Source organism: Diospyros lotus, chromosome 3 (genome assembly GCF_014633365.1).
Source record: "Diospyros lotus cultivar Yz01 chromosome 3, ASM1463336v1, whole genome shotgun sequence".
Taxonomy (NCBI): domain Eukaryota; kingdom Viridiplantae; phylum Streptophyta; class Magnoliopsida; order Ericales; family Ebenaceae; genus Diospyros; species Diospyros lotus.
Genome location: NC_068340.1, coordinates 27473184 through 27500643, shown reverse-complemented (window position 1 = coordinate 27500643; position 27460 = coordinate 27473184). Strand labels below are relative to the sequence as shown.

General features: G+C 33.3%; 2 protein-coding genes across 3 annotated transcripts; both read left to right on the top strand.

Moving 5' to 3' along the window:
• The first annotated feature begins 17014 nt into the window (after positions 1-17014).
• On the top strand, positions 17015-19058 carry LOC127797787 (UDP-glucosyltransferase 29-like). Its single transcript, XM_052330929.1, has 2 exons — positions 17015-17671; positions 17801-19058. The coding sequence occupies exons 1-2, from the start codon at positions 17091-17093 to the stop codon at positions 18561-18563; spliced, it is 1344 nt and encodes a 447-aa protein (XP_052186889.1). The 5' UTR covers positions 17015-17090; the 3' UTR covers positions 18564-19058.
• A 2014-nt stretch (positions 19059-21072) lies between these two features.
• LOC127798467 (uncharacterized) lies at positions 21073-26645 on the top strand. Of its 2 annotated transcripts, none has more exons than XM_052332048.1 (3): positions 21073-21209; positions 26102-26258; positions 26344-26645. In XM_052332048.1, exons 2-3 carry the CDS (start codon positions 26103-26105, stop codon positions 26389-26391), a joined length of 204 nt encoding a protein of 67 aa, XP_052188008.1. In that variant the 5' UTR covers positions 21073-21209; position 26102; the 3' UTR covers positions 26392-26645. The 2 variants fall into 2 exon arrangements, with proteins under 2 accessions (XP_052188008.1, XP_052188007.1); XM_052332047.1 differs by lacking the exon at positions 21073-21209 and adding an exon at positions 24522-24651.
• Positions 26646-27460: the final 815 nt, after the last annotated feature.

Genomic DNA, 27460 nt, shown 5'->3' with positions numbered 1-27460 from the left:
AATTCCCTAATATTTAGAAATTTTCCCCTTTTTTTTTTTATTTTTCCTCTCCTCACATGCTTTGCATGCGCCCAAAAGCCGGTCGTCTTTTTTGATGGTCCTTTTGCCGCTGACCATTGATTTTTGCTTCAAACCTCTTCTTTTCTTCTTCCATTTTGTTCTATTCTTCCTTTCGAACACAATTGAATCATTTGCGGCTCGAAAAAGTAACCAAAACACCCTCGATTTGGTCAATTAATCTTCAGTTCTGGCAATACCCAATTTTTCGGCGAGGGTTCAAAACACCTTCAAATCTGCATTAAAATCCCTCAAACTTTTTGAAAATCTTTTCATTCCCTTGTAGATCAAAACCCTTCTATCAATATCTCCCAATTTCTCCCAAAATGCTCGAATTTTTCAAGTGAAATTTGATGAAACCCTTGGCCAAAAACTCGGCTATTTATAAGCATTTTCAACCAACACGTCGACCAATTTGGTTGCTTCTGTGCACTGGACCTCATTCTTAGGCTAATAATGGCCCTAGCCTACTCCTAACCAATGGTGATTAACAAGAAAAAAGGAAAAATTATTGCAAAAGAAAAATATTTTTTATTGTTGCAAAGTTGGGCACTACAAGAGAAATTGCAAAAATAACCTCAATTCCTTGAAGAAATAAGCAGAAGGTATGATGATAGTTCATATGTGGGTAGGTGTTAGTTGAACATTTATTAAATGTGACGTTTGTAACAAATCACATGACTGAGAGGATTAATGATTAGTTATTGACTTTTGATTGTGTATCTGTTCCTTTGATCGGAAGCAACTGAGTTGTCTTGTACGCTTGTGTTGGGGATTTTCCGTTGAAGGGAACTATCCGATGTGTGAGGTGTGGATGCTTTCTATGTGGTCTCCACAATGTATGGAGGTAGATGTTCGCTAATGGATTCCATTGCCCTCCATCAAATGGAGGTGAACATCCTAAGAGATTTTTGTCGGTCGGTGATTGTAAGAGTCCTTGGCTAAAGGACGCATGATGGAAATAGTTTTCGATATTGGAAGGAGTTTCGATGGATCATCTCGATCACCCTGGATTGAACCTTACATAGTTACCGAGTTTTGTGAATTTAGTCGGTCTATGACTTTCACTCAGTTGGGATGTATGTCAGTGGAAGGATTATAGTGCACTATATTCTTGAACCCTATATAAGTTTATGATAAGTTTTGACTTCATTGTCACTAGGATCATACTAAATCCTATCTAGAAGACACTCAGGATCTTTCAGAGTGCTTTAGAGAGATGGAGAGATCTTCTTTATAGTTCGAAATGTTCGATCGATATCTAAGAGTTGAAATGTCCTAATTGTTATATTGTTGTGAATCTAAAAGGTCACACCCTATATAGATAATGCGTTGGATTAGTGAATTTGACCTGCTAAACTATTTTTCCATTATTAAGAGTTAATGAAAATTAAATTATTGTTAGGAATTAATAATTAATAAAAATATCATTAAGAGTTAAAGAGATTTTTATCAAGATATTAAATATAAAAAAAATTAATGTGTAATTAATTTTTGTATAATATTAATATTGTTATGTGTATTTTTCAGATCGCTTCTTATAAGATGGACTCTGCCCAAGGTCGATGTCGTCAGAATAAGGTCGCACGTTGTTGAAATCCGAGGTCAAACCGGGGGAGCCAAACGAGCTCTCAGTAATGCTTTTAACTTGTTGACTGAACTGTTCAGCTCGCATAACAAGAGACCGCGGAATAGTCGGAGACGATATCCGTCTGCCTTATCTGAGGTAAATGAAATCACAAAAATCACAGCATTCGTTGATGGAAATTCAAAAATGATAAGGAAATGCCATTCATGGAGCGAAATCCTTCTACATTTAGAATTTATTCAAATTGTAAATGCCTTACTCAATAAATAGGAGTCGACGACCATTAAATAAAGGATGAATAATAATATACTGTTATTCTACTGGAATTATCAGACAACAGTCGTGAATTAAGTATCATTCTGGCCGAACCAAGTAAAATTTTCTTATATATAATTTCTTCTTTATTCTATTTTTTTTTTTTTTTTTTACATTTGTGTTTATTCTCTTAATGTGGGTTAACAAATCATGGTCGATCAATTTCGAACGTCAACAAATATATATAGTTGTTATACATAAATTATATTATAAGAATTATTAAATTAAAAACATTAATTTATGTTATAAAAGTCAAAATTAAATTTTTGGAGAAGCCAATTCCGAGGAAGGCAGTTGCTTTTTGAAAAAGCAAATAAAAGGCAAGTTGAAGGGACAGTTGAAATTGAGAGGAGGGAGCAGCGCAATGCAGGGAGAAAATTAAAGTGGAAATTGTAAAATTTAACCCCCTCATAAATACAAAATTCGTTTTTGTCTCTTTTTTTACAAAAAAACATTTTTACCCCCTCCAAATAAATAATTATAAAAAATAGTCACTTTATCACTTTGAACCATAATTTTTGACTTTTCAGCAATCCACTTTTATTAAAAATTAAGAATAAAGACAAAGATAGTGAATTCTCAAACTACCCTCAACACAAAAAAAATAAATGGATTAAATTTATATTTAACCCCCACAACAAACCCGAAAAACCTCCACCTCTTTTTAATTATTAAATATATATGTATTATTACATATAAATAAAATAAATTAACTAATAATAATTAAAAAAATTAAATATATATGTATTATTAAATATATAATTGAAAAATTGTTATTCAATGATTATTATTTAATTTTTAAATTGTAATAAAAATTGCAAATCATAATTATAATAATAAATTTTCAACTATTAAATTATTATTATTTTCTAGTAATTACTATTATTTTTTAATTATTATTTTTTTTAATATTTTAATAACTGGTTCGGTTTCGAACACATGTTCGATTCCCTCTAAAAAAATAATTTACTACTAAATACATTTTTCTAATAATTATTATTTTTTAAATTTTTAATGCTAATGGAACACACTAATTCGAAAAAAAATAAAAAATAATTAAAAAATTTCATTTTTGAGCTTTGTGGACCACAAAACCCGATGGTGAACTTTGTGACCCACAAAGTTCGATTTTTTTTTTTTTTTTGCAATGAGATATTTTCAAAGTTGCCCAATAATAGTATCAAAAAATAAATTATTGTTAAGAAATTACACTTTTACTCTTGAGTAAGTTTATTACCATAGCATTATCTTTGTTTTGTCCAATATTAGCTAGAACAATTGATCATGTATTGGTTGTGTTGATTAGGGGTGTTCGCGGTGCGGTTTGACCGGTCTGAATCATTTTCATCATGCCAAACCGCTAGTTCGGTTTTTCGACCAAACCAGATCGCGGTCTAGTTTGGTACGGTTTACCGCGGTTTGAAATGCCATTTAAAATCACTAAAAAATATATTTAAAAATGGTAAATAAAGACACAAATATTGGTAAATAAAGACAATTAAATGTAAATAAATAGGAGCAAAAAATAAAGACAAAATAGTGTAAAAAATAAATAGGATAGGCTGCTAATTATTAAATTTTTATAATAATAATTTTTTTATATTTTTTTTATTAATTTCTTGGGCGGTTCGGTTTAAAACCGAACCGCAAACTGTCAAAAACCGCAAACCGTGCGGTTTGGACAGAATCCAAACCGTTTTCAACCGCAAAAAAAAAATCGATTGGATCGGTTTGGTTCGGTTCGGTTCGGTTTGGCCGGTTTTCGCGGTGCACCGGTTTTTTTGAACACCCCTAGTGTTGATAGTGGATGGATATTCTCACACAAAGTGAAAGATAATGGTGTTTATTGTGATATATACATTCAATTAACCCAATAAACGTAAAAAGACATCATTTTAGTGCTAATAGAACACACTAATTTGAAGAAAAAATTAAGAAAATTTTAAAAATTCATTTTCGGGTTTTGGGGGCCACAAAGCCCGATGGGACAAAGCCCGATCAGGCTTCGTCCACCACAAGGCCCGATGGGGAACTTTGTGGGTCATAAAGCCCTACGGGAGACTTTATGAGCAACAAAGCCCGATTTTTTATTTTTTTTTTTGCAATGGGATTTTTTTAAGTTGCCCACTAGTAATCTCAAAAAATAAATTATTATTAAGAAATTACACTTTTATTCTTGAGTAAGTTTATTATCGTAGCATTATTTTTGTTTTGTCCAATATTAGCTAGAACAATTGATCATGTATTTGTGTTGTTGATAGTGGATGGACATTCTCACATAAATTGAAAGATAATGATGTTTGTTGTGATATATACATTCAATTAACCCAATAGACATCATTTTAATCCTAATGGAACACACTAATTTGAAAAAAAAATTAAAAAAACTAAAAAAAAATTATTTTCGGGCATTGTGGGCCACAAAGCCCGATGGGACAAAGCCCGAACGGGCTTCGTGGACCACAAGGCCCGATGGGGGACTTTGTGGGTCATAAACCCCGATGAGAGACTTATTGGGCCACAAAGCCTGATTTTTTTTTTTTTTTTTTTGCAATGGGATTTTTTTAAGTTGCCCACTAGTAGTCTCAAAAAAAAATTATTGTTAAGAAATTACACTTTTATTATTGAGTAAGTTTATTATCGTAGCATTATATTTGTTTTGTCCAATATTAGATAGAATAATTGATTATGTATTGGTATTGTTGATAGTGGATGGACATTCTCACACAAAGTAAAAGATAATAATGTTTGATGTGATATATACATTTAATTAACCCAATAAACGTAAAAAGATATCATTTTAATGTTAATGGAACACACTAATTTGAAAAAAAAAATCTAGAAGATTTAAAAAAGATTATTTTCGAGTTTTGTGGGCCACAAAGCCCGATGGGACAAAGCCCGATCGGGTTTCGTGGACCACAAGGCTCGATGGGGGACTTTGTGGGTCACAAAGTCCGATGAGAGACTTTGTGGGCCACAAAGCTCCTTTTTTTTTTTTTTTTTTTTTGCAATGATATTTTTTTAAGTTGCCCACTAGTAATCTAAAAAATTAAATTATTGTAAAGAAATTACACTTTTATTCTTGAGTAAGTTTATTATCGTAGCATATATTTGTTTTGTCTAATATTAGCTAGAACAATTGATCATGTATTGGTTGTATTGATAATAAATGGACATTCTCACACAAAGTGAAAGATAATAATATTTGTTATGATATATACATTCAATTAACCCAATAAACGTAAAAAGATATTATTTTAATACTAATGAAACACACTAATTTGAAAAATAAATCAAGAAAATTTTTAAAAATTATTTTCGGGCTTTGTGGGCCACAAAGCCCGATGGGACAAAGCCCGATCGGGCTTCATGTACCACAAGGCCCGATGGGGGACTTTGTGGGTCACAAAGCCCAATGAGAGACTTTGTGGGCCACAAAGCCTGATTTTTTTTTTTTTTTTTTGCAATGAGATTTTTTTAAGTTGGCCACTAGTAGTCTCAAAAAATAAATTATTGTTAAGAAATTACACTTTTATTCTTGAGTAAGTTTATTATCGTAGCATTATATTTGTTTTGTCCAATATTAACTAAAACAATTGATCATGTATTGGTTGTGTTGATAGTGGATTGACATAATCATACAAAGTGAAAGATAATAATATTTGTTGTGATATATACATTCAATTAAACCAATAAACATAAAAAGACATCACTTTAATACTAATGGAACACATTAATTTGAAAAAAAAATCAAGAAAATTTTAAAAAAATATTTTCGGGCTTCGTGGACCACAAGGCCCGATGGGGGACTTTGTGGGTCACAAAGCCTGATGAGAGACTTTGTGGGCCACAAAGCCCGATTTTTTTTTTTTTTTTTGCAATGAGATTTTTTTAAGTTGCCCACTAGTAGTCTCAAAAAATAAATTATTATTAAGAAATTACACTTTTATTCTTGAGTAAGTTTATTATCGTAGCACTATATTTGTTTTGTCTAATATTAGCTAAAACAATTGATCATGTATTGGTTGTGTTGATAGTGGATTGACATAATCACACAAAGTGAAAGATAATAATATTTGTTGTGATATATACATTCAATTAACCAAATAAACATAAAAAGATATCATTTTAATACTAATGGAACACACTAATTTGAAAAAAAAAAATCAAGAAAATTTAAAAAAAATATTTCCGGGCTTTGTGGGCCACAAAGCCCGATGGGACAAAGCCCGATCGGGCTTCGTGGACCACAAGGCCCGATGAGGGACTTTGTGGGTCACAAAGCTCGATGAGAGACTTTGTGGGCCACAAAGCCCGATTTTTTTTTTTTTTTTTGCTTTTTTTCTTTTTTACAATGAGATTTTTTTAAGTTGCCCACTAGTAGTCTCAAAAAATAAATTATTGTTAAGAAATTACACTTTTATTCTTGAGTAAGTTTATTATCGTAGCATTATATTTGTTTTGTTTAATATTAGCTAGAACAATTGATCATGTATTGGTGTTGTTGATAGTGGATGGACATTCTCACACAAATTGAAAGTTAATGATGTTTGTTGTGATATATATACATTCAATTAACACAATAAATGTAAAAAGACATCATTTTAATGCTAATGGAATACACTAATTTGAAAAAAAAAATCAAAAAAATTTTAAAAAAATCATTTTCGGGCATTGTAGGCCACAAAGCCCGAATGGGCTTTGTGGACCACAAGGCCCGATGGGGGACTTTGTGGGTCACAAAGCCTGATGAGAGACTTATTGGGCCACAAAGCCCGATTTTTTTTTTTTTTTTTTTTTTTTTTTGCAATGGGATTTTTTTTAGTTGCCCACTAGTAGTCTCAAAAAATAAATTATTATTAAGAAATTACACTTTTATTATTGAGTAAGTTTATTATCGTAGCATTATATTTGTTTTGTCCAATATTAGCTAGAATAATTGATCATATATTGGTGTTGTTGATAGTGGATGGACATTCTCACACAAAGTGAAAGATAATGATATTTTTTGTGATATATACATTTAATTAACCCAATAAACGTAAAAAGACATCATTTTAATGCTAATGGAACACACTAATTTGAAAAAAAAAATTCAAGAAGATTTAAAAAAAAATATTTTCGGGCTTTGTAGGCCACAAAGCCTGATGGGACAAAGCCCGATCGGGCTTCATGGACCACAAGGCCCATGGGGGACTTTGTGGGTCACAAAACCCGATGAGAGACTTTGTGGGCCACAAAGCCCGATGAGAGACTTTGTGGGCCACAAAGCCTGATTTTTTTTTTATTTTTTTTTTCAATGAGATTTTTTTAAGTTGCCCACTAGTAGTCTCAAAAAATAAATTGTTAAGAAATTACACTTTTATTCTTGAATAGGTTTATTATCGTAGCATTATATTTGTTTTGTCCAATATTAGCTAGAACAATTGATCATGTATTAGTTGTGTTGATAGTTGATGGACATTCTCACACAAAGTGAAAGATAATAATGTTTGTTGTGATATATACATTCAATTAACCCAATAAACGTAAAAAGACATCATTTTAATTCTAATGGAACATGCTAATTTGAAAAATAATTCAAGAGATTTTAAAAAATTTATTTTCAGGCTTTGTGTGCCACAAAGCCCGATGATCGGGCTTCATGGACCACAAGGCCCGATAGGGGACTTTGTGGGTCACAAAGCCCGATGGGAGATTTTGTTGGCCGCAAAGCTTGATTTTTTTATTTTTTTTGTAATGAGATTTTTTTAAGTTGCCCACTAGTAGTCTTAAAAAATAAATTATTATTAAGAAATTACACTTTTATTCTTGAGTAAGTTTATTATCATAGCATTATATTTGTTTTGTCCAATATTAGTTAGAACAATTGATCATGTATTAGTTGTGTTGATAATGAATTGACATTCTCACACAAAGTGAAAGATAATGATGTTTGTTGTGATATATACATTCAATTAACTCAAATAAACGGAGAAGGACATCATTTTAGTGCTAAAAGAACACACTAATTTGAAGAAAAAATCAAGAAAATGAAAAAAAAAAACATTTCGGGCTTTGTGGGCCACAAAGCCCGATGGGACAAAGCTCGATCGGGCTTCGTGAACCACAAGGCCCGATTGGGGACTTTGTGGGTCACAAAGCCCGATCGGGCTTTGTGGCCCACAAAACCCGATAACGATGTGCAGTTTCAAATTTTTTTTTTTGTCACCCAAATTAGTACAGATTTAGAATGATATCTATCAAAATATATTCTATTCACAATCACAATAATTCTACACAGCATTAATAAACAATGTGAACACAAAAATTATCTTAAAAAATAAAAAAAATACAAATCAAATTGATATCTTGAGATTGAGTGAAATTGTTTGTTGGAGAGAAAAAAACTTGTTGAATGGGACTTCAGTAAGGTCGCTGCGATTGATGAAGAAGATTGAATGACCCAACAAGTAAAAAGATTGAATGTATGAAGAATTACTGAGTTTTGATAGTTTGATAATGGAGAGAAAGAGAGTAACGTGAATGTTGAAAGAGGAAAGAGAAGAAAAGTTATATGAAAGAGACAAGGATATTTTTGGTAAAATAGACTAAGGATACTGTGGGTTTTCTATTTTAAAATCTCATTAAGGGTATTTTTGGTATCTTGCATAAAAGTGGCTATAAGGTGTAATTAGTTTGTTTGAATAGTCAAAAACGTTTTTTTTCTCCGAAAAGTATAGAAACGATCTTATACATTTGAATTAGGTCAAATATGAATTCCTCCCTTGTTCACTAATTTAGAGGTCAAAAATAAATTGATAATTTACACTGAAAATTGTCCACCGATTTATTCGTGTAGCGTAACCCAAATTAAAAAGGAAAGAAATGTTTGGCTGTCGATATATATATATATATAATGTGTATATACTATAAATATTATTAGTATGATTATATAATTAATAATCAGGCAGCAGCAGTCCCTTCTTCTCTCGTGAATCTGCCCTTCTTCCCGTCTTGGTCTTCATCTTCGTGTTCTGTCCGTCCATTGATCCATCGAATATATATGTAATGTTGTTGCAGGCGTACCAAACTCCCTCTCATTTCTCTCTCGGCTTCAAATATATATTGGATATTATATATTATTCAAGGAAAAGGCTGTGTATGCGCCGACAGCTTGGAGCAGTTTCCAGTCTTTCTCCTTCGTTGATTTGATCTCTTGGATTAGAGAAGAAAATAGATTGTAAAGAGTTGCAGTCATCGGCCGCTCTAGGGATTGATAAAAGCTCGTGCCCGAAAAAATTAATAATCGTAAGAACAGAGCAGCGTGCAGATTCGACGAAGGAGTTCCTCGTGGCTGTTGTAAGAGAATAACGCCGATAGCTGGAAAATAGCACTCCGGCGCCGGCAATGGGGCTGTTGCTAGCATCCACCGACAGTCGTGGTTTGTTCTTTAATGGTTGCAACAGCTGTGTTGGCAAAAGTTGCCGGCGTGACAGCGACAATGATTTCGACGAGCTAGCAACTGTCTGGCAAGAGTTGTCAGTGCACATTTACAGCCACAACTCCTTCCCTTTAGTTGATTTACAGCCACAACCAGGGCGGAGCCCGGAATTTTAAACAGGTGGGTAAAAATAAAATAATATTAAAAAAATTTAAAAAATTAAATTATTTAATTTTATTTTTAATTATTAAATTATTTTCTAAATTTTAAGATAATTTTTCAAAAATCATTGTAAAATTTATTTTTAATTATTAAATTAATAAATTTTGCCACTGTAAATGTTAATTTTATTTTATTTTTCACCTATTTAAATTATTTTACATATTTAAATTTAATTAAATATATTTAATTGATGAAAACAACATCTTCAAAAAAGACTTCATTTCTCTTAACCCATTTCTCATTTTTACAGCTTAATAAATCATACAAATAGTAAAAAAAAAAATCTAATTCACCCACGCTCAATGCTGATGTTTACCAAAACATGACTTGTCTAAGTTCATTGACAAAATCACCGGCGATACTCGGATCCAGTTCTGAAATAGGGTTAATTTCTGGGTGAAATTGATTTTGAACATTTTGAAAATTTGCATAAAAGTCTACAAAATCATTCAAAAAAGCTAGATAAACTTGTAGATTATTAACCTAAAAATCACACATAGTTAGCAAATTAAGTCCATAAACTAAAAATCATACATAATTAACATATATACATAACCACCTCACAAATCTATATTAAAAATAAAGCTAATAAAACTTAAAAGCTTACCTTGTTGTAAATCGAGATTGATTTCACGGTGATAATATGATCGAATTTAAGATCCAATGATTGGATTTTGCAAAATAGGTAATTTATAGAGCTTTCGTAGAACAGATAGAGAAGGAAGAAAACAAATGAGAGAGAATAAAAAGAAGAAGACATGCGAGTGAGTGAAATCCCGAGATATGTGGGGCGAGTGAAATTTGGAGACATACTAGAGAGAAACATGGAGACGCCCTGTATTCCAATTGTTAAAGAATATACAATTCACATCCCAACTAATAATTATTAACTTTGATAAGAGTTTAAAATTAATTTTTTATAAAGTAATATTAAATTAATTTAATTAAATTAAATTGAGTTTAGATTAAAAAAAGAAGACAAAAAAAATAGCGTTTCAGAACAGGTGATCCTCTCATAATTTAACTAACAACAATAAAAGCATTCTATGTTTTTTCATATATGGACCCTTCTTATGTGTTTTTTCATATTTTTTCTTCTTAAAATAGAAAAAAATACTCTCTTTTGAGATATTAATGTCAAATGATTTGCAAAAAAGACAAACACAAGTATTTATATAAATGTAGAATGATTGTTGATATGAGCTTGAAAATTAAAAATTGATTAAATGGCCCACAATGTCACAGCTTTAGATTCTATTGGTGCTATTTACAACGCCATGAGCATGGGTGGGCTAAGGGAGAGGGAGGGAAGGACACGGGTTCCAAAAATTAAAAAAAATATTGGGCATGAGTGGGGTGGGGCGATACTAATATTTAGAAAAAAAATTTAAAAATTAAACTATATATATAATAATATTTTTTAAAAAAACGGGGTGGGCAGGTGAGGGATGTGGTGCTACTGATATTCAAAAAAAAATTAAAAAAAAATAAATTATATACATATAATAACATTTTTTAAAAAGCAAGGTGGGCAATTGCCCACCCTTGGCTAGGCGTAGCTCCGTCCTTGGCCACAACTCTCTAGCCGTTGTCGGTGTTGATAATTATATTTTAGTTGTTGACTCATTGATGAGCTTAGGAGGTTGTTATTTTTTATTCTGTCGCAGATTTTTTAGGACTTTGTTATGTACTTATCAAGTCAAATTTAGTTGTAGCTTTATGTTGAAAGGCTATAGCTGATTATGAGAGAATTTGTAACAGGTTTTTAGGATTAGCAGTTGATTTAGTTATAAATTTATTGTGTTTAAACTTTGGTGAATTTAATAAAAAAAGGTAAGTGATTTCAGCTTTAGAAATCCACAATAATACCAACGAATAGTATCAGAGCGTTTTTCTTGAGAGACTTGTGAGTTAAGAGAAACAAAAAAAAAATATATATTTATAAATACTTAAATTCAAGCCAACAATCTGCAAAGATAGAAGCAGAATCAAGTCACGAAATGCCCGTAACACCGATATTTGGTGCCGATAACTATCAGGTATGGGTTATTAAAATGAAAATCCATCTCAAATTAAGCACAGGATCTTTGGGAAGCAGTTGAGGAAGATTACGTAGTCGTTGATGTACCGGCCAATCTAACTGTGAACCAAATAAAGATTCACAATGAGAGGAAGACAAGGAAGGCTAAAGTTATGGCTTACTTGTATGCTGCAATTTCTCTCAATATTTTCACAAAAATCATGAACCTATCTTCAACAAAAGTCATTTGGGATTATCTCAAAGAAGAATATCAAGGCAATGAATGAGCAAAGAATATGCACGTGTTAAACTTGATCAGAGAGTTTGAAATGCAAAGAATAAAGGAGTCAAAAACTATGAAGGAGTATACTGACATGTTGCTTAGCCTTGCTAACAAAATGAGGTTGTTAGGTAAGGATTTTTCTGATCAAATAATTATTGAAAAAATACTTGTTACACTTCCAGAGAGGTATGAAGTCACCACCTCTTCTCTAGAAAATGCTAAAGATTTGTCAAGTATTTCCTTGGCAGAGTTAATTAATGCTTTACAGGCTTAAGAACAAAAAAGATTGATGAGGTAAGAAGGACATATTGAAAGGGCTTTTCAAGCAAAATCTGTGAAGAACAATGGTGGAAATCATCCTATTTGTCCTTATTATAAAAAGACAAATCACCCAAATTAAGAACAAGTGTCGGTGGAAACCATATGTCAAATGCAATAAATGTGGTCAATTGTGTCATATGGAGAGGGTGTGCAAAAATCAACAACAAAATGAAGCCAAAGCAGCAATGAATAGCTAATCGGAGGAGGATGAGTTATTTTAACCTTACTCAAAATCATGTTCATGCCTATGCGCCAAAAAATGCCAATGCTTCATAATCATACCTATGTCTCATAACCATAAATCATAAAATGTCCATATGTCTATATTCAAGACATGTCAAAATTAAAAATTTGCAGCACCAAGGCAAGGAGGAGTGTTGATAATTATGCTTTAGTTGCTGACTTATCCATGAGTTTAAGAGGTTGTTATTTTTTCTTCTGTTGCATATTCTTTACGACTTTGTTATGTGCTTATCAAGTCAAGTTTAGTTGCATAAATTTAGTTTTCTTTTGAAAGTCCATAGTTGATTATGAGAGAATTTGTAACAGGTTTTCAGGATTAGCAGTTGATTTAGTTAAAATATTTTGTATTTAAGCTTTGGTGGATTTATTAAAAATAAGATGAGTGATTTCAGTTTTAGAAATCCATAATAATACCAACAGTTATATCCCGCTTCAGGTCTATTAGATGAACAACCTGTTGGAAGAACTATCTGATCAGCTCCTATTCACCTTCGTTTTAGATGGTCTTAAGCACATATCCAATGAAGAATTCTAGAGCAACTTACATGTGGATTGACTTGGGTAACCAAAGACATATACTGAAGCGAACAAAGAGCTAATTCTAAAAATTGGTACTTGATGGGATTGTGGGAGCTCAATTGGAAGACCGGAGTGTTGGGGTTACATGCGCGATAGAAACAATCGATATGCTCTTTTGAGTCTAAGATAAAAGTTAGCATTTATTGTATTTTTATAATATATGATTTTGTTAGATGCATATAACTATACTATTTATTAAAATAATGATCTATTTTCAGTATTTATTTATTTGATTTTTAAAAAAAAATTTAAAAATCAATTCTATATTCTTACATCTATCATTAAACGTTTAATGTGCGCAGTCATTGCATTCTTTTAGAATAACCTTGAAAAAAAGCTAGGTGTTTTCTGGAGTTAAGATTAAGCCAAGTAGAAGGTGGTTTGTTTTTGCCTCAAAGAAGATATGCTCAAACCTTAGGAGCGGTTTTCAATGGAAGATGTCAAGTCAAAAGGGGCTCCCATAGAACTACACATCAAGTTGAATAAGAGTGAAGGAAAGCCAGTAGGGAACTTTCACAAGTTTTACCAACTTCTTGTTAGTTTGATTTATCTAACTATAATCGAATTCAATTTGTCCTTCTTTGTAGATGTTGTCTCTCAGTTCATGAAATGTCCTCAAATCCCTCATCTTGATGCAAGAAAAAGAATATTAAGTTATGTGAAGAACACTCTTGAGTTTGGACTGCTATATAAGAAGAATGAAAACTTTCTGCCTGCTAAGTGACTGTGGATTCTGATTGGGTAAGAAATGCTGAAGATATAAAGATCAACAATAGGCTACCGTTTTGATATATATGGGATTAGCTGCAATTTCATGGTGTAGCAAGAAACAAGCCGATGTTGCTTTGTCTAACACTGAGACAGTATTGTGCTGCAACAATGGCTGCAGAAGAAAGAGTTTGGCTAAAATGGTTGATTAACGACATCTCCAAGTGAAGTATCCCATCACTTTGTTGTATGAGAATCAAAGCACAGTGAGTCAAAGTAGCATTACATCCAGTATTTCATGCTTGAACAAAGTACATTGAAATTCAACACCATTTCTTTTGAGAGAAGGTTCTCACACAAGAGTTTGAGTTTAAGATAAGATTCTAGTCGATTTATATATTGAAGTGGATAGCTTATATATTTTTAGATTTTAGCTTATAAATTATACATAGTTCAATAAATAAAATAATTACTTTTATTTTTTCTTTTTCTTCATGTTCTCACACTAAGAACTGGCGTGGCTTGTTTTCAGCTGGGCCGGCTCATATTAAAAATGGGCCAGAGGAGCCCAGCCCAGATAGTGCCGCAGTAGTTTTTGGGCCCACTGAAGGGATCGGAGTTATTTCAGGTTCAATCCACAAAATTCATTCTCTTTGTTTGTAGACTAGGGATCTTGATCTAAGGAGCAATAGATCCGACAAATTCGATTCATAATGGATCGGGTCTAGATCATTCCAGACGTCGAAAAAGTTATTGGGTCACGTGGCTCAGCTAATACAACAAAGGGTCCTCTCCTCCTAGCTTCCTTTGCTCTTCATAAAATTGCACATTTATCCACACAAATGTACAAGTTTGGTTAATATTTTATTATTTATTATATTATATATATGTAAAATAATTAAAAAAATTGTGATATTAATTATTAATTATTTTAAAAAGTGACATAATTAGGAAAAGTCATAATAATTATAAAAATAAATAATTTATTAATAATTTTAAATTTCATTAATTACAAGCTATATATTCGTTTAAAATAACTTTAATTTTCATTTTAAAAAGAAGTAGTTGTGCTTTAAAGTACAATAACTTTTTGGCAAAGGGTTCCCACGCTATACGTGTACAACGTGTAGTGTGATATTTACTTATACATAATAATAATAATAATAATAATAATAATAATAATAATAATAATAATAATAATAATAATATATGAGACATGGGGCGTGCTAGAAGCTTTGAATAAACAGGAGCAGCCGAGCACTCAACTCAATCCATTGGATGTAACCTTCGTGAAACCAAAACAAAGACCAAAGAAGTTAGGTAGCCTCGCCGCCGCTATATGCTCATATATACCAGGGACCAGTAACTTAGGTAGCAATTCGCCAAATAGTGTTGGCTTTTGTGGTGGTGGCGTGGCTAGGTAGGAGATAGGAACAATTAATTGTGGGTGAAAAGAATGCGTAGTCTCCGATCTTGCATTACGTACGCATAAAAATGGGGATATTTTGGAGCAATCATCATGTTCATGTATATGTGGCTTGAGGAGGAGAGGATACAATACAGGGCAGGGGCGACTCATTTGAAAGCCGAAACAAATTGCAAATTTTATATATATATATCTGTGGACGAATGATTCTATTCTAGCTAGCTAGCTAGGATGATTTTGGAGCAATCATCATGTTCATGTATGATGATTTGTGATTTAAGTTTACCGCACAAAGTGTGTCCGTTCAAAGCTGTGGACTGCGGACGGTCTACAACAATTAAATACAATAATAATAATAATAATAATAATAATAATAGAATATTACAAGTGTTGGGTTGAATCAGTGGACGTACGTCTCTGGCTGCAGAATCGGGCAAGTTGATTGTTTCATGAGTTGATATTAATTAATACACTTTCGGTTAAATGAATCAACCTTTCCAGTCAGCAGCAGCTTACTCTGTTACCAAAACTGAATGTAGAAGAATAATTAATTAAAAAAAAAAAATACCAATCTCCCAACATGAGCAGCAGAGCCAAAGGTAAAGCTACAAATCGTGATCTATTTATATCTATCTTCAGCAAACAATTTAGAAACATAATTAACCAAACTTTTCATGTTTAGTAAAAATAAAGGCACTTCATAAAAAAAAAAAAAAATTGAAATTTAGAAGCTAAGAAGCACGGACATACTAGATCACAACAAAATACAGTGTCAGTGCCGTGTCTGACATAGATACAATGGTTGACATGATTTTGAGCATGTCCAACATTCCATTTTATGAAAAAAAAATTAAAAAGAAAAGGATAGACATATCCGACACTCCAAACAAGTGTGTCGAAGACACATATAATATATATACATATATAGTTTGGGAATTCAAAAGTTGAAACATAAGAAAGAAATCCTAAATCAAATTTCTAAAGAGTCAAGCTCGAGCTTGCAAGAAGTTTTTGGCAAGCCAAGCTCACGAGAACTTTTTGGAGAAGACAGAAAAAAGAAGAAGTAGAAAAAAAAAAAAGAGATCATCTGAAAGATATATCTAAGAGATAAAGTGAAGACGTCGAAGACAAAAAAAGACAGATTAACTATCTAAGAGATTTGTTTAAGAGGCAAAGTGATGATATTAAAGATGATGAAGATGAAGACGAAGAAAGGCAAGTATCTTTGAGAGATTTAAGACGAATATGATGACAACGGAGTGAAGATGATGATGATAGAAGAGAGATAATAAAGATAATGAGAGATATATTTATCTTGTAGAGATGGGGATGATGTGTGCGACACTAATATATATCCTTTAATTTTCTATTTCATAGGAAGCAACTGATGATGAGAAGAAAGCTTGATACGAATCCCTTGGTTGAGATTGAAAGGAAGTCGAAGCATCTACCTCAAACCATGTAAATGATATATATATATATATTATTGTGTTTTTGTCTCCTTATATTTTAATCTTTTTTATTTATTGTATCGTGTCAGTGTTATCGATATCCATGTAACAATAATTAAAATAATTTTTTATTTAACACCATGTATATATAAAGCGGGTGTTATCCAGATTTTAATGCAAATTTTGTTTATGAGCTACGATCCTTTACTAAAAGATAATACCACTTAATTAGTGGTCCACTTTGCTATACGTACGATACTGTTTTGACTTTTCTGTACCAAACTTCCCCTTCAATTAAACTCACTTTCCTTCCCAATTTCTTTAAGAAGCCCTTAACGCAGACGTGGTGATATATATATATATATATATGTATGGATCGTCAAGACGAGAAGGGAGAAAGATACAGACAACTCAGAGAGAGAGAGAGAGAGAGAGAGAGAGAGAGGGAGGAATGGGTAGCAGTAGCAGCGATGAAAATCCAGTTATCCTAATGTGGCCATGGCTGGCTCACGGCCACATATCGCCATTCCTAGAGCTGGCCAAGAAACTCTCACAAAGAAACTTCAACATCTACTTGTGTTCATCGCCGATCAATCTCACACCCTTCCGAGAAACCCTTCTTCTCAGCCACTTCCCCTCGATTCAACTCGTCGACGTCCACCTTCCTCCCTCGCCGGAGCTCCCTCCCCACTTCCACTCCACCAAGGATCTCCCGCCCCACCTCATGTCCGCCCTCAAAGCCGCTTTCGACGCCTCCGAAGCCACCTTCCGCCACCTCCTCGCTGTTCTCAAACCCGACCTCGTCATCTACGATTTCCTGCAACCATGGGTGCCAATTGCTGCCGCCGAAGCCTCCACCAAGGCTGTCGTCTTCATCACGTGCGGCGCCGCCACTAACTCTTTCTTAACTCACGTCTGCAAGTTTCCCGACACCCAGTTCCCTTTTCCGGCGTTGGATTTCCCTGAGGATGAGCGTCAGTACATTTGCCAGTTCATTTACGAGACTGCAAACGGTATCACAAACAAGGACAGGTATAATAACTAATATATTCAGCAGAATCTCGGTCCTTCTAGATATATAGAGTACAACATGCTAGAACATAATACGATTTTTATATATTTTTGCTATGTCAACTTTTATCTTTCATCTTTTCTGACAAGGTACCTAGGCTGCATCAAAAGATCTTCGAGCCTGGTGCTGATCAAGTCATCGAGAGAGATCGAAGCGAAGTATCTCGATTATCTTTCCGTTTTATCGGGAAAGGAGGTGGTTCCAGTCGGGCCTCTTGTTCATGTTCCCGCAAGCAAAAACGATGATGCAGCGATAATGGAGTGGCTGAGCAAGAAGGAGCCTTCTTCGACTGTGTTCGTGTCTTTCGGAAGCGAATATTTCCTTTCCAGGGAAGAGATTGAAGAGATCGCCCATGGACTGGAGCTCAGCAAGGTGAATTTCATCTGGGTCGTGAGATTCCCCGGAGGACAGAGAAGCAGGGTCTTTGAGGTCTTACCAGAAGGGTTTCAGAAGAGGGTTGGGGAAAGAGGAATGGTTCTAGAAGGGTGGGCCCCGCAGGCGAAGATTCTAGGGCATTCCGCCATCGGAGGCTTCGTGAGCCACTGCGGGTGGAGCTCAGCGCTGGAGGGCCTGGTGTTCGGCGTTCCGATCGTCGCCATGCCAATGCACCTCGACCAGCCGTCCAACGCCAGGCTGGTGGCGGAGACCGGCTGCGGAATGGAGGTGAAGAGAGAGAAGGGGAAGTTTCGGAGAGAGGACGTGGCCGGAGTGATCCGGAAGGTGGTAGGGAGGGAAAGTGGGAAGGAGGTGACAAGAAGAGTAAAGGAGATGAGTGAGAGATTGAGGGAGAAAGGTGACGATGACGTGGATGCCACGGTGGGGAAACTGGCGCATCTCATTGGTCAACAGTAGAATCACGAACTTCCATTAATCCTTAAGTTGAATGAAGAAATAAATCAATATCGCTAAGAAATAAATATATATATTTATATATATATGACTTCTCTTATCTTAAATAACGGTAAATTTATTCTGTACAAAGTTTGAAAGATTTATTGGATTTCATAAAATTATTTAAGTGTTCGTATTTTATTAATTAGTATTAATAGTTAATTAATTAATACTAATTTAGTGGAAATGAGAAATGAAGAATTGCTAAATTGGTGATCATATAATTAGTTAATTAAGGGCCGTTTTATTTATCGTAGTAAGTCTATGTCTTTGCGAAAAATACATAATTAATTAATATATTGTGTAAATAAAATTAAAATTAAAGAAGTTGCAAACAGCCCGGGATTAATTTATTAGGTTAATTAATTCATATGAAAGTCTTAGCTAGCTAGAAGAAGTTAGAAGCAAATTAAGGATTATTAGGATTAATTTGACCTCCACTAATTTGGCTTTTGATAGGTCTTCTCATTGAATGCCTTGAGAGGCCTCTTTGTAATACTAATTATTATTTTAAATTTAATGATTAAATTTTAGTAAATGCATCTTATTTTTAAATAAATTGTATTATTTTTACTTTTAAAATAATTTTATTGATTAATAAAACATTACAAACATAATTTTATTTGTGCATTGTATTTCTCATTTTGGTAAACCCTAAACCCTAAAACAATAAAAATTAATATGATGTATTTATTGAAACTCATAAAGATTAACATTATCGATACTAAAACATACAATTATTATATGTTGCAAATAAAAAGGCTGCAAGGAGAATAATGCATTATTAATATGTCTTCCTTTAATTATTGAAGATATATGGATGGATTATCAAAAAAAGAAGATATATATATATATACATATGGGATTAAATTTATATGTTTATTTGATTGGTCTAATTAAATATCAAATTTAAATATTAAAAGTTATTAGTAAATGTTATTATTTATTAGAAATTTTTAAAAAATATTGAATTCTAGATGATAATCCACTTAATCCTTAAATGTTTTCTCAATAAAAAATATTATACCCACAAATAAATTTGATAAATAATTCTCATAAATTGACATGTTACATAGAAATTCATTATAATTATATATAAAATTAATAATAAATCTACTCTTTATTGTGAACTATTATTAATTTTAGATAAAACTGTTATGAATTTGAATAAAACTATTATAAATTTTTGTTTATCACATCAATTTCTAAAAATTATTTATTAAACTTTATTCATAGCTATCTAATTTCTCTTTTCCAATTTGTCACACTTGAGTATGATCTTCTACAATCTGGGCATGCAATGCATAATGTCTGCTAGGGCCCTAAGGGCTGAAGAAGTCCTTCATATTATTAGTTTAAAGTATTATGGGGTTCGTGCCCATATAATGTGACAATAAAATTAGAAAATGTTTGGAATGGCATTAAAGTTTTTTGTGGGAGAATTCAAAGTATGCTTGGCTTGTTCATGTTAATGGAGAGTAAAAGTTTGTGGTAGATGATCTCACAAGGAGCTATGGAAAAAATGTTGCCTTTTTGTTACGCTTCCATACATTTGTTAGTTGTTACATCTCATACAAGGTGTTTATGGTTTAATATGAACTAAATATTAAAATTTGGACTCCTAATCAAATCCATTACAAAACAAATTCAATTAGGTCAAAAATATAACATCGGATTCAATTAAATTGAGAAAAAACAAAAAATCAAAACCAATCTAATCACATTGATTGAGTTCAATCTTTAAAACAGTCAAAACTAGGGATGTTCATGGTGCGGTTTAGCCGATATGAAGCATTTTCAACAAACCAAATCGCTAGTACGATTTTTTGATCAAATCAGACCACGGTCTGGTTTTGGTGCGGCCAAACTACACCAAATCAGACTGCATTTGCGGTCTGGTTTGGTGCGATTTACCGCGATTTGAAAATAACTATTAACAACATATAATATAGTATAAAAATATTGCAAAGAATAATCATATATTATTATAAACTATTATAATCTCTTGGCAATTATAATAATTATATATTATTATAAACTTGTTATATATTATTATAAAATTTTTAATAAGGGTTGTAAGGGTTGTTGGAGTGATTTTTATAATAATATATTTTTTTATATATATTTTTATATTTTCTTGGGCAATTTGGTTTTAAACCAAACCGCCAACCATACAAACCGCAAATCGTGCGGTTTGTATAACTACCAAACCGTTTTGGACTGTAAAAAAAAAAAATCGACCGATTCAGTTTGGTTTGACCAATTTTCGCGATGTATCGATTTTTTTGAATACCCATAGCCAAAACCCATTCAGACCCAAGATCACCCCTTTTATGGGTTTCTTCCGCAACCTGGGCCTTTAGCCTTTTAGGGAGCGGACCTACGTTGAGCTAATAAATTGCCCTTTCGTAGCCCATTAATAGCGGGCCTATTATAGTGGGCCCAGCCCACTGTTGATCACCTCAAGACAACAAACCACTCCAGACCCAAACATAAACCCACCCTTCCCTTCCCACGGTTACATGCATCCACGCCCTTCACATTTTCCCTTTCCAATCCAGTGTTTCCCCGAGCTGCGATTCTCTCAAGCTTTTCGCTCGATTTCGCGTAAGTCTTCTCTTTCGTTTCGAATTCATACATATACATCTATGGATGTGAATGCGCCATCTGATCAATCTTTCGATTTGTTTCTTATCATCCGTTTGGATATGTTCCACATATATGGACATTGCTTGTTTATTCGACATATATATTAGATATACTTCTATTAGGGTTTCGTTTTGATTGTATTTAGGTTTTTGGTTTTTCGGTTTCGATCTCGATTACGTCTTGGTAGTTGTACTGACTATTGATTGATGCAGATATGTATACATGACGGGTATTTATATGTATTTGTGTGGACGCGCTATATATGTGTATTATTAGGTATCTCTATTCTGGCATTTTCGCTTTTCCATTTTCTGCTGGTGCTGGATTCTGGTGCTATGCGTAATTTGGTTTCGGCGGTTTTGGGGCCTTCTGTTTCGTGGGGATTCTCTTTTTGTTTTTGCTCATCTTGCGACTCTTGGGCCTCTACCTGTCCAGTGTTTTGACGATTCTTTGATTTTTGCAACTCGTGATGTAAGCTTGGGTTAGTGGCTGCGATTACTTATTTTAGTTCTTTGTGGCTGTGAATCGTGTTCCGCTTTGGGGCTGTTATGTCCAAATTTTTGGGCCTTGAGCTGTTACTCTGTGTTTTGACTTTACGGTTGGGGTTTTATTTGTGGGGTTGGTTCTCACATGTTGTATGATGCTCTTGCAGTGTTGTGGTTGCTTCATGTTCATTTTAGTAATATATCCATCCTTTTTCAGGGAAAAGGTGTTTGTATTTTTATAGTAGAGGCAATGCATATGAAGTTGGATGTGTTCATATAAGGTGAATTTAATAACGACATTATTCATGAGATGTTTTATTAAGGGCCTGTTTGATTGGCCATATTTTCGATCTAAGTTCTAGTTTTTGAGATGTTTGATTAGCAATATTTTCCAGGGAATACAAGTTCTAACTTTTAATCACGTGATGGGTTTTTCTCACTTTTGCTGGAAAATCAATTCTCAGGGGAGGAGAGAGAATTCATTTTCTAGGCAATTCACTAACTCTCTCGTCACTCCCTCATCTCTCGACGCTCCTTCAACCTCGACTTTCTCCTGAAATCGGCGCCGGATATTCCCCTTGTTCGTCGCCATCTTCATCAGAGACTGCTGCTCTTGAATCTCAGTGAGCAAGATGGTCACATGGGGCGGCGAAGAATCAGTCTTTTTCTTCAAGAAGCTATGCTTTAGCTCCGACAGCAGCTTCAGCTCGCGCATGACGACCTCGTTGACACGTTGTAGGGTAACTGGGTTGTCTGTAGCTTAGTGTAGGCCGCTTTGGTGACAAAGACGGTGGCGAATAGCTTGGCCACGAACGCTTCCAAGGTCGGCCTTGTTCCTCGCTGGCTTGTGTTCCTGAGGAATGAAGAGGCAGAAGCTGGAGTTGGAGAGGGTTTTGGTGGCGGTTTTGCGGTGGATGACTTTGTGGAAGGTCTTGGAAAGCTTGTTCTTGGTTGGAGCCAAAGTGGGTTTCAGAGAATCCATCAATGGCGGAGGCTGCAGCAGTGTGGAATTAGAGGGTCATGAAAATGGTGGCGTTTTGGAGTGGAGAGAATTGGGTGATGGTTGGCCAGCGTGGAGATAAAAAATAATATGTAATATATAAAAAATGAATATTTTTATAAAAAATAATGGTAATCAAACATCATAAATTGAAAAAGTATAACAATTTCTAGATAGAAAATTAAGCCAATCAAACACATTCAATTGACATTTTCGCTAGAATTTAATTCTAGGCAATTCAATTGCCTAGAAAATATTTTCTTTCCACCCAAATTTTATGCTTGCAATCAAACGCACCCTAAGTATAGATGGAAACTAGGGGTTGTATGTTTTATGTGCTTGTATTCGTAGAGAAGAATGGTTACTAGTCTATTAGGGTAGTGTTTGTTAACCAAGATATAGAGTGTAAAAGGTTAGATATGGGAACCATTTCGGATGTTTGTCCTTTCCAACGCATTTGTTAAACTTATCTGACCTTTTCCTGAAAAACCCTCACATGACTTCTTATCTTACTTTTTACAGATAAATTTATTTGGCCCTCTATTCAGATAAATTTATTTGATATTTTACAGATAAGACTAAATTACCCATATATCCCTTGTAGGATAATTAATGTTATTTAATACATTTTTAAAATTTAATTTTATTAAGTCTTATTTTTACAATAAGGTTGATTTTAAAAGTACTTATTTATTTAAGTCTTATAATTAATGTCATTTAATATATTTTTAAATTGCCATATCTTTTGACAATTTTTAAAATTTAAATGAAATTATTCTTTTCATCGATTTTTAAAATTTAAATCTCTCTCTCTATATATATTTTATTATCTAATACAAATTCCTTTCACCAATTTTTAAAATTATTTTATTCAATTTTATATTTTATTATCTAATATGAAAATATGTTTTGACAATTTTTAATTATCTAATTGGAATTATTGTAATTCCACCAATAATTATTTCTACCTTCTGAATCTTTTAAGAATTTATTTTTGAGCATGGATTTAGAAAATAAAACACTAATTTTATTTTTATTTTTTGACAATTCACATTAATCATAAAACATTATTTTAATCATAAATTTTTGATAATGTTAACATACAGTTTTGAATGAATTTGATAATAGGGATATTTTGGTAAAAAACCCTTATCTTGGTGCTTATCATATGCATTTAACAAACATATGGAAAAAAAATACAATTCTCAATGGATTCCCAAAAAATTAACAAACAATCTGTTATAAATATTGGAATGTTTTTTAGCCTTATTTTGATCATTTCATATTTTGGTCCGGAAAACATTCTAATCTTATCTTTATACTCCCTTGTTTTACTCATTTTAATGAACGTTACCTAGATAAATTGCAACTGCTGAAGAGGACAGAAATTACTGTCTTTTATCAATGGTTTCATTTTTGTTTGCTTGTTGAAAATCTTCTTTGACGCTTTTAATTGATAAATCGTTGCTTGCTGCAGAATCTTTCATGTTGATCCCTTGCTGCTAATTGTATCAAGCATATCTGGTGCCTTTTCTTAATTGTTGATCTTCTATATTTGGATGCAACTTTGCTTAAATTTCTTAAATTCTTGAGATTGGCAAGATGTATGATGGATGCTCCATTTGTGTGTTTGCCTCGGGTCATATTTGGTCAGAAGACTTGTATGAGGCTGCTCATGCAAACTAGATGCTGATCTTAACTCATAACCTAGGCTAGTCGTGATTATCACTACAGATAGGGGGAAATTTTCTGAATGATCAATTTTTTGTGAATATGGCTTGAATTGGGAAGTGCAAGCTCCAATGGAAGGATCCCTCAACAAGTGACAGTGTTACTTTACTGGTTCAGCAAGTAGGAATGCCCCTAAAGAAGGGTGATGTGACTGCATTTACTAGGGTTGGCTCTTGAATACAAGGTGAGGTATAGTTGGTCAACGCATTATCTTAGAAATTTTAGCTGACAACAACTTAGTTCCTGAATTCACTGCTGATTGCACATTAGAACAGTGCTTTCTAAAGGTTAATTGCATTCCAGGAGTTAAATAACCAAGTGTTTAGTTATCAAAAATCATAAATAAAGTCTTATGTTGGTTGTCATGTGGAAATTTTTAGCTTCATATTATTTAATTTATCATTTGATGGCACAAGTCTTGCATTTACATTGGCTCTTAACCAAATTTCTAACCATCTGTGTGATTGATTGAAGTTGATTTATTGTAGTGTTAATAAACTGTTGTCCCAATAACTATAGCTTATTGGTGAGCTCATAAACCTATTGTCTAGATAAGTTATTGGCTAGTTGTGTTACTTGTGTATTACTTTATTGTATTTTGATTTCTTAATCATTCTGAGTATGTTCTTTTGCCCGTGTAATCATTTAATCCTTTCATTTGGTTAAATTCTTCGTAATCCTATTTCCTATCTGAACATGGAAAACTACTAGAAAGCTTAAGATGCCTTATTGTAGTCATGCCCCAAGCAAAGTGGCCAAACTGGATAGACAATTTTCTTATATATGGATTTGGTGAAAAGACCACTAGGGCACATCAAGAGTGTTGGCTCATTTTACCTCATGCATAAGTCTGCATGCCCACATATGCACAACAGTCCATATAAGGGTGAAAGTGAGAGTAAATTTATCTGTTAGAAGAGGATGAAGACGGTAGTAGACAGTGTTATTAAAGGCGCGCGCCTAGGCACAAGGCGCACCTTGGGCACTTGGAATGCTTCTAAGCTGGTGTAGACCACCAAGGTGCGCCTTGGGCTTAGGCACGCCTGGGCTTTTTTAATTGTTTTTAGGATTTTATTTAATTTTTTATTGTTTAGGTTTTAAATTTATTGCTTCAACTACAAATTTGACAATGAGTAAAAGGATTATTACTTCAAATGCTCGAATTGAATTTGAACTAGATGAAGATAGATAGAGAGATGATGTGGAAGAAGATATTAGAGATGATACTTCTAATGATGAAAATACGAAAATGTTTGATCTTGATGATGAGGATGATTTTTAAATTATTTAAAAATTTAATTTAAGTTGATTTAAGGACTTAGATTGCATCTTTTGACATTTTTTATTGTTCTTTTCGTTAGTATATGTTAATTTTTTTAATTTCCTTGATAACATGCTTATGAATATATTATTAGGAGTTAGGATCTATTTTATACCTTATTCTTCAACTAGGATATATATATATATATTTATATTTAGTTAGTATGCACCTAGTTCTATCAGGCGTGCGCCTCACTTTGCACCTTAGACTCTAACACCCTTTTGTGCCTTAGTGTGCCTGGGCCTTTAATAACACTGGTAGTAGATATGGAGACATTAAAATTTGAAAGTTTATTTATTTACCAATGATACAGGATGGCAGAGACACCCTTCAGACCAAGAGAGAAGCTCTTCGAGCACCAAAAATATTTCCAGAGCATTCACAAGCACACGTATGTGAAAGGCCCTTTCGACAAGGTCACTTCAGTTGCCATTCCTGTAATGCTGGCTGCTTCTTCTATTTATCTCATTGTAAGTTCATTTATCTTCATCCTTAAGTTGGATTTCTATTTCTGCGGCCATGTTTATGTGATTAATTTTTATCCAACCTGTTCAGGGACGAGGCATCTACAATATGTCCCATGGGATTGGGAAGAAAGAATGACAAGGCGATTTGTACCCAAACAAGAGCCCCATTTGACAGCCCAAATTTTTAAGATGATTCTTGCATTTTGATTTGTTTCTTGACGAGAAGTTTCTAGGTTTACCCCTTTTAAATAATAGATACTTGCAGAAATGTTTCTGCAAGAGATGATGTTGAATCTTGTGCATTTAAGATTCATTTGCTTGTTCTTTTACCTCTTTTGTGTACGTTGGTTGGTGCAAGGTTTAGTTTGGGGACAGAAGATGTTTTGGGCATTTTGCAGACATTCTTTTCAATACGCTGAAATGGCCTGGGATTTGACCAGGCAACATTAACATATTTGCCAGCCACCCAAGGATGTTTATGAAATGTTTTTAAAGCGAATCTAAATAATGTTCACATAAACCCCATCTAACAAGTAATCTTAGTGTCAGAATGAAAATAATTGTCATATTCTGTTGGGGGGCCCATAACCATTTTTGTTCGAGGCCAACATGGTTAGGGGCCCCAGTAAAGCGCTTATTCAACGTTCAAAACTAACAAGTATGACGGCATATTCAACCTCACAGGCCTTAGTTTCTAGCCTAGCCTAGCCTAGCCTAGCCTAGCCTTGTCTGTTAATCATCTTCATTATTTTGCCTTATATACCTTCGGTGATGCGACAATAATTATGCTTTATGCTTTGCTGATATCTCAAATTTTGTTTTATCTTTTTTAACTTTTTGGGTTAAAATTTTGAACTAGTAAAAGGTTTTTTTAAATCTTGAAGAAATGGTTGTCGACTCCATTATATATATATGTGTATATATTTATATGATTGATGATTGTTTCATAATTTAACTTTGGTTGATGAGAAATTAAGACATGAGCTGTATATTTATCATCTTATTAATTTAAAAAAAAAAGAATTAGAAAATAAATTGTATGATTCTCAAAATTATTATAGTATTATTGCTCTCATCAATCATTATTATTATTTGTCTATACAAATAAAGGAAAAACGATGATCGGCTATACATGACGTGTCGCCTCGCCACTTGTGGTGGGCCTCAGAGAGAAACGATGAGCCCACATCTATAGTAGATAAAAA

Bases quoted from the DNA above. Each gene is read 5' to 3' on its own strand.
- LOC127798467 (XM_052332048.1), top strand. From the start codon at position 26,103: ATGGCAGAGACACCCTTCAGACCAAGAGAGAAGCTCTTCGAGCACCAA. The intron at 26,259-26,343 runs GTAAGTTCATTT...CAACCTGTTCAG, and splicing joins CTTCTTCTATTTATCTCATT to GGACGAGGCATCTACAATAT.
- LOC127797787 (XM_052330929.1), top strand. From the start codon at position 17,091: ATGGGTAGCAGTAGCAGCGATGAAAATCCAGTTATCCTAATGTGGCCA. The intron at 17,672-17,800 runs GTATAATAACTA...TTTTCTGACAAG, and splicing joins GGTATCACAAACAAGGACAG to GTACCTAGGCTGCATCAAAA.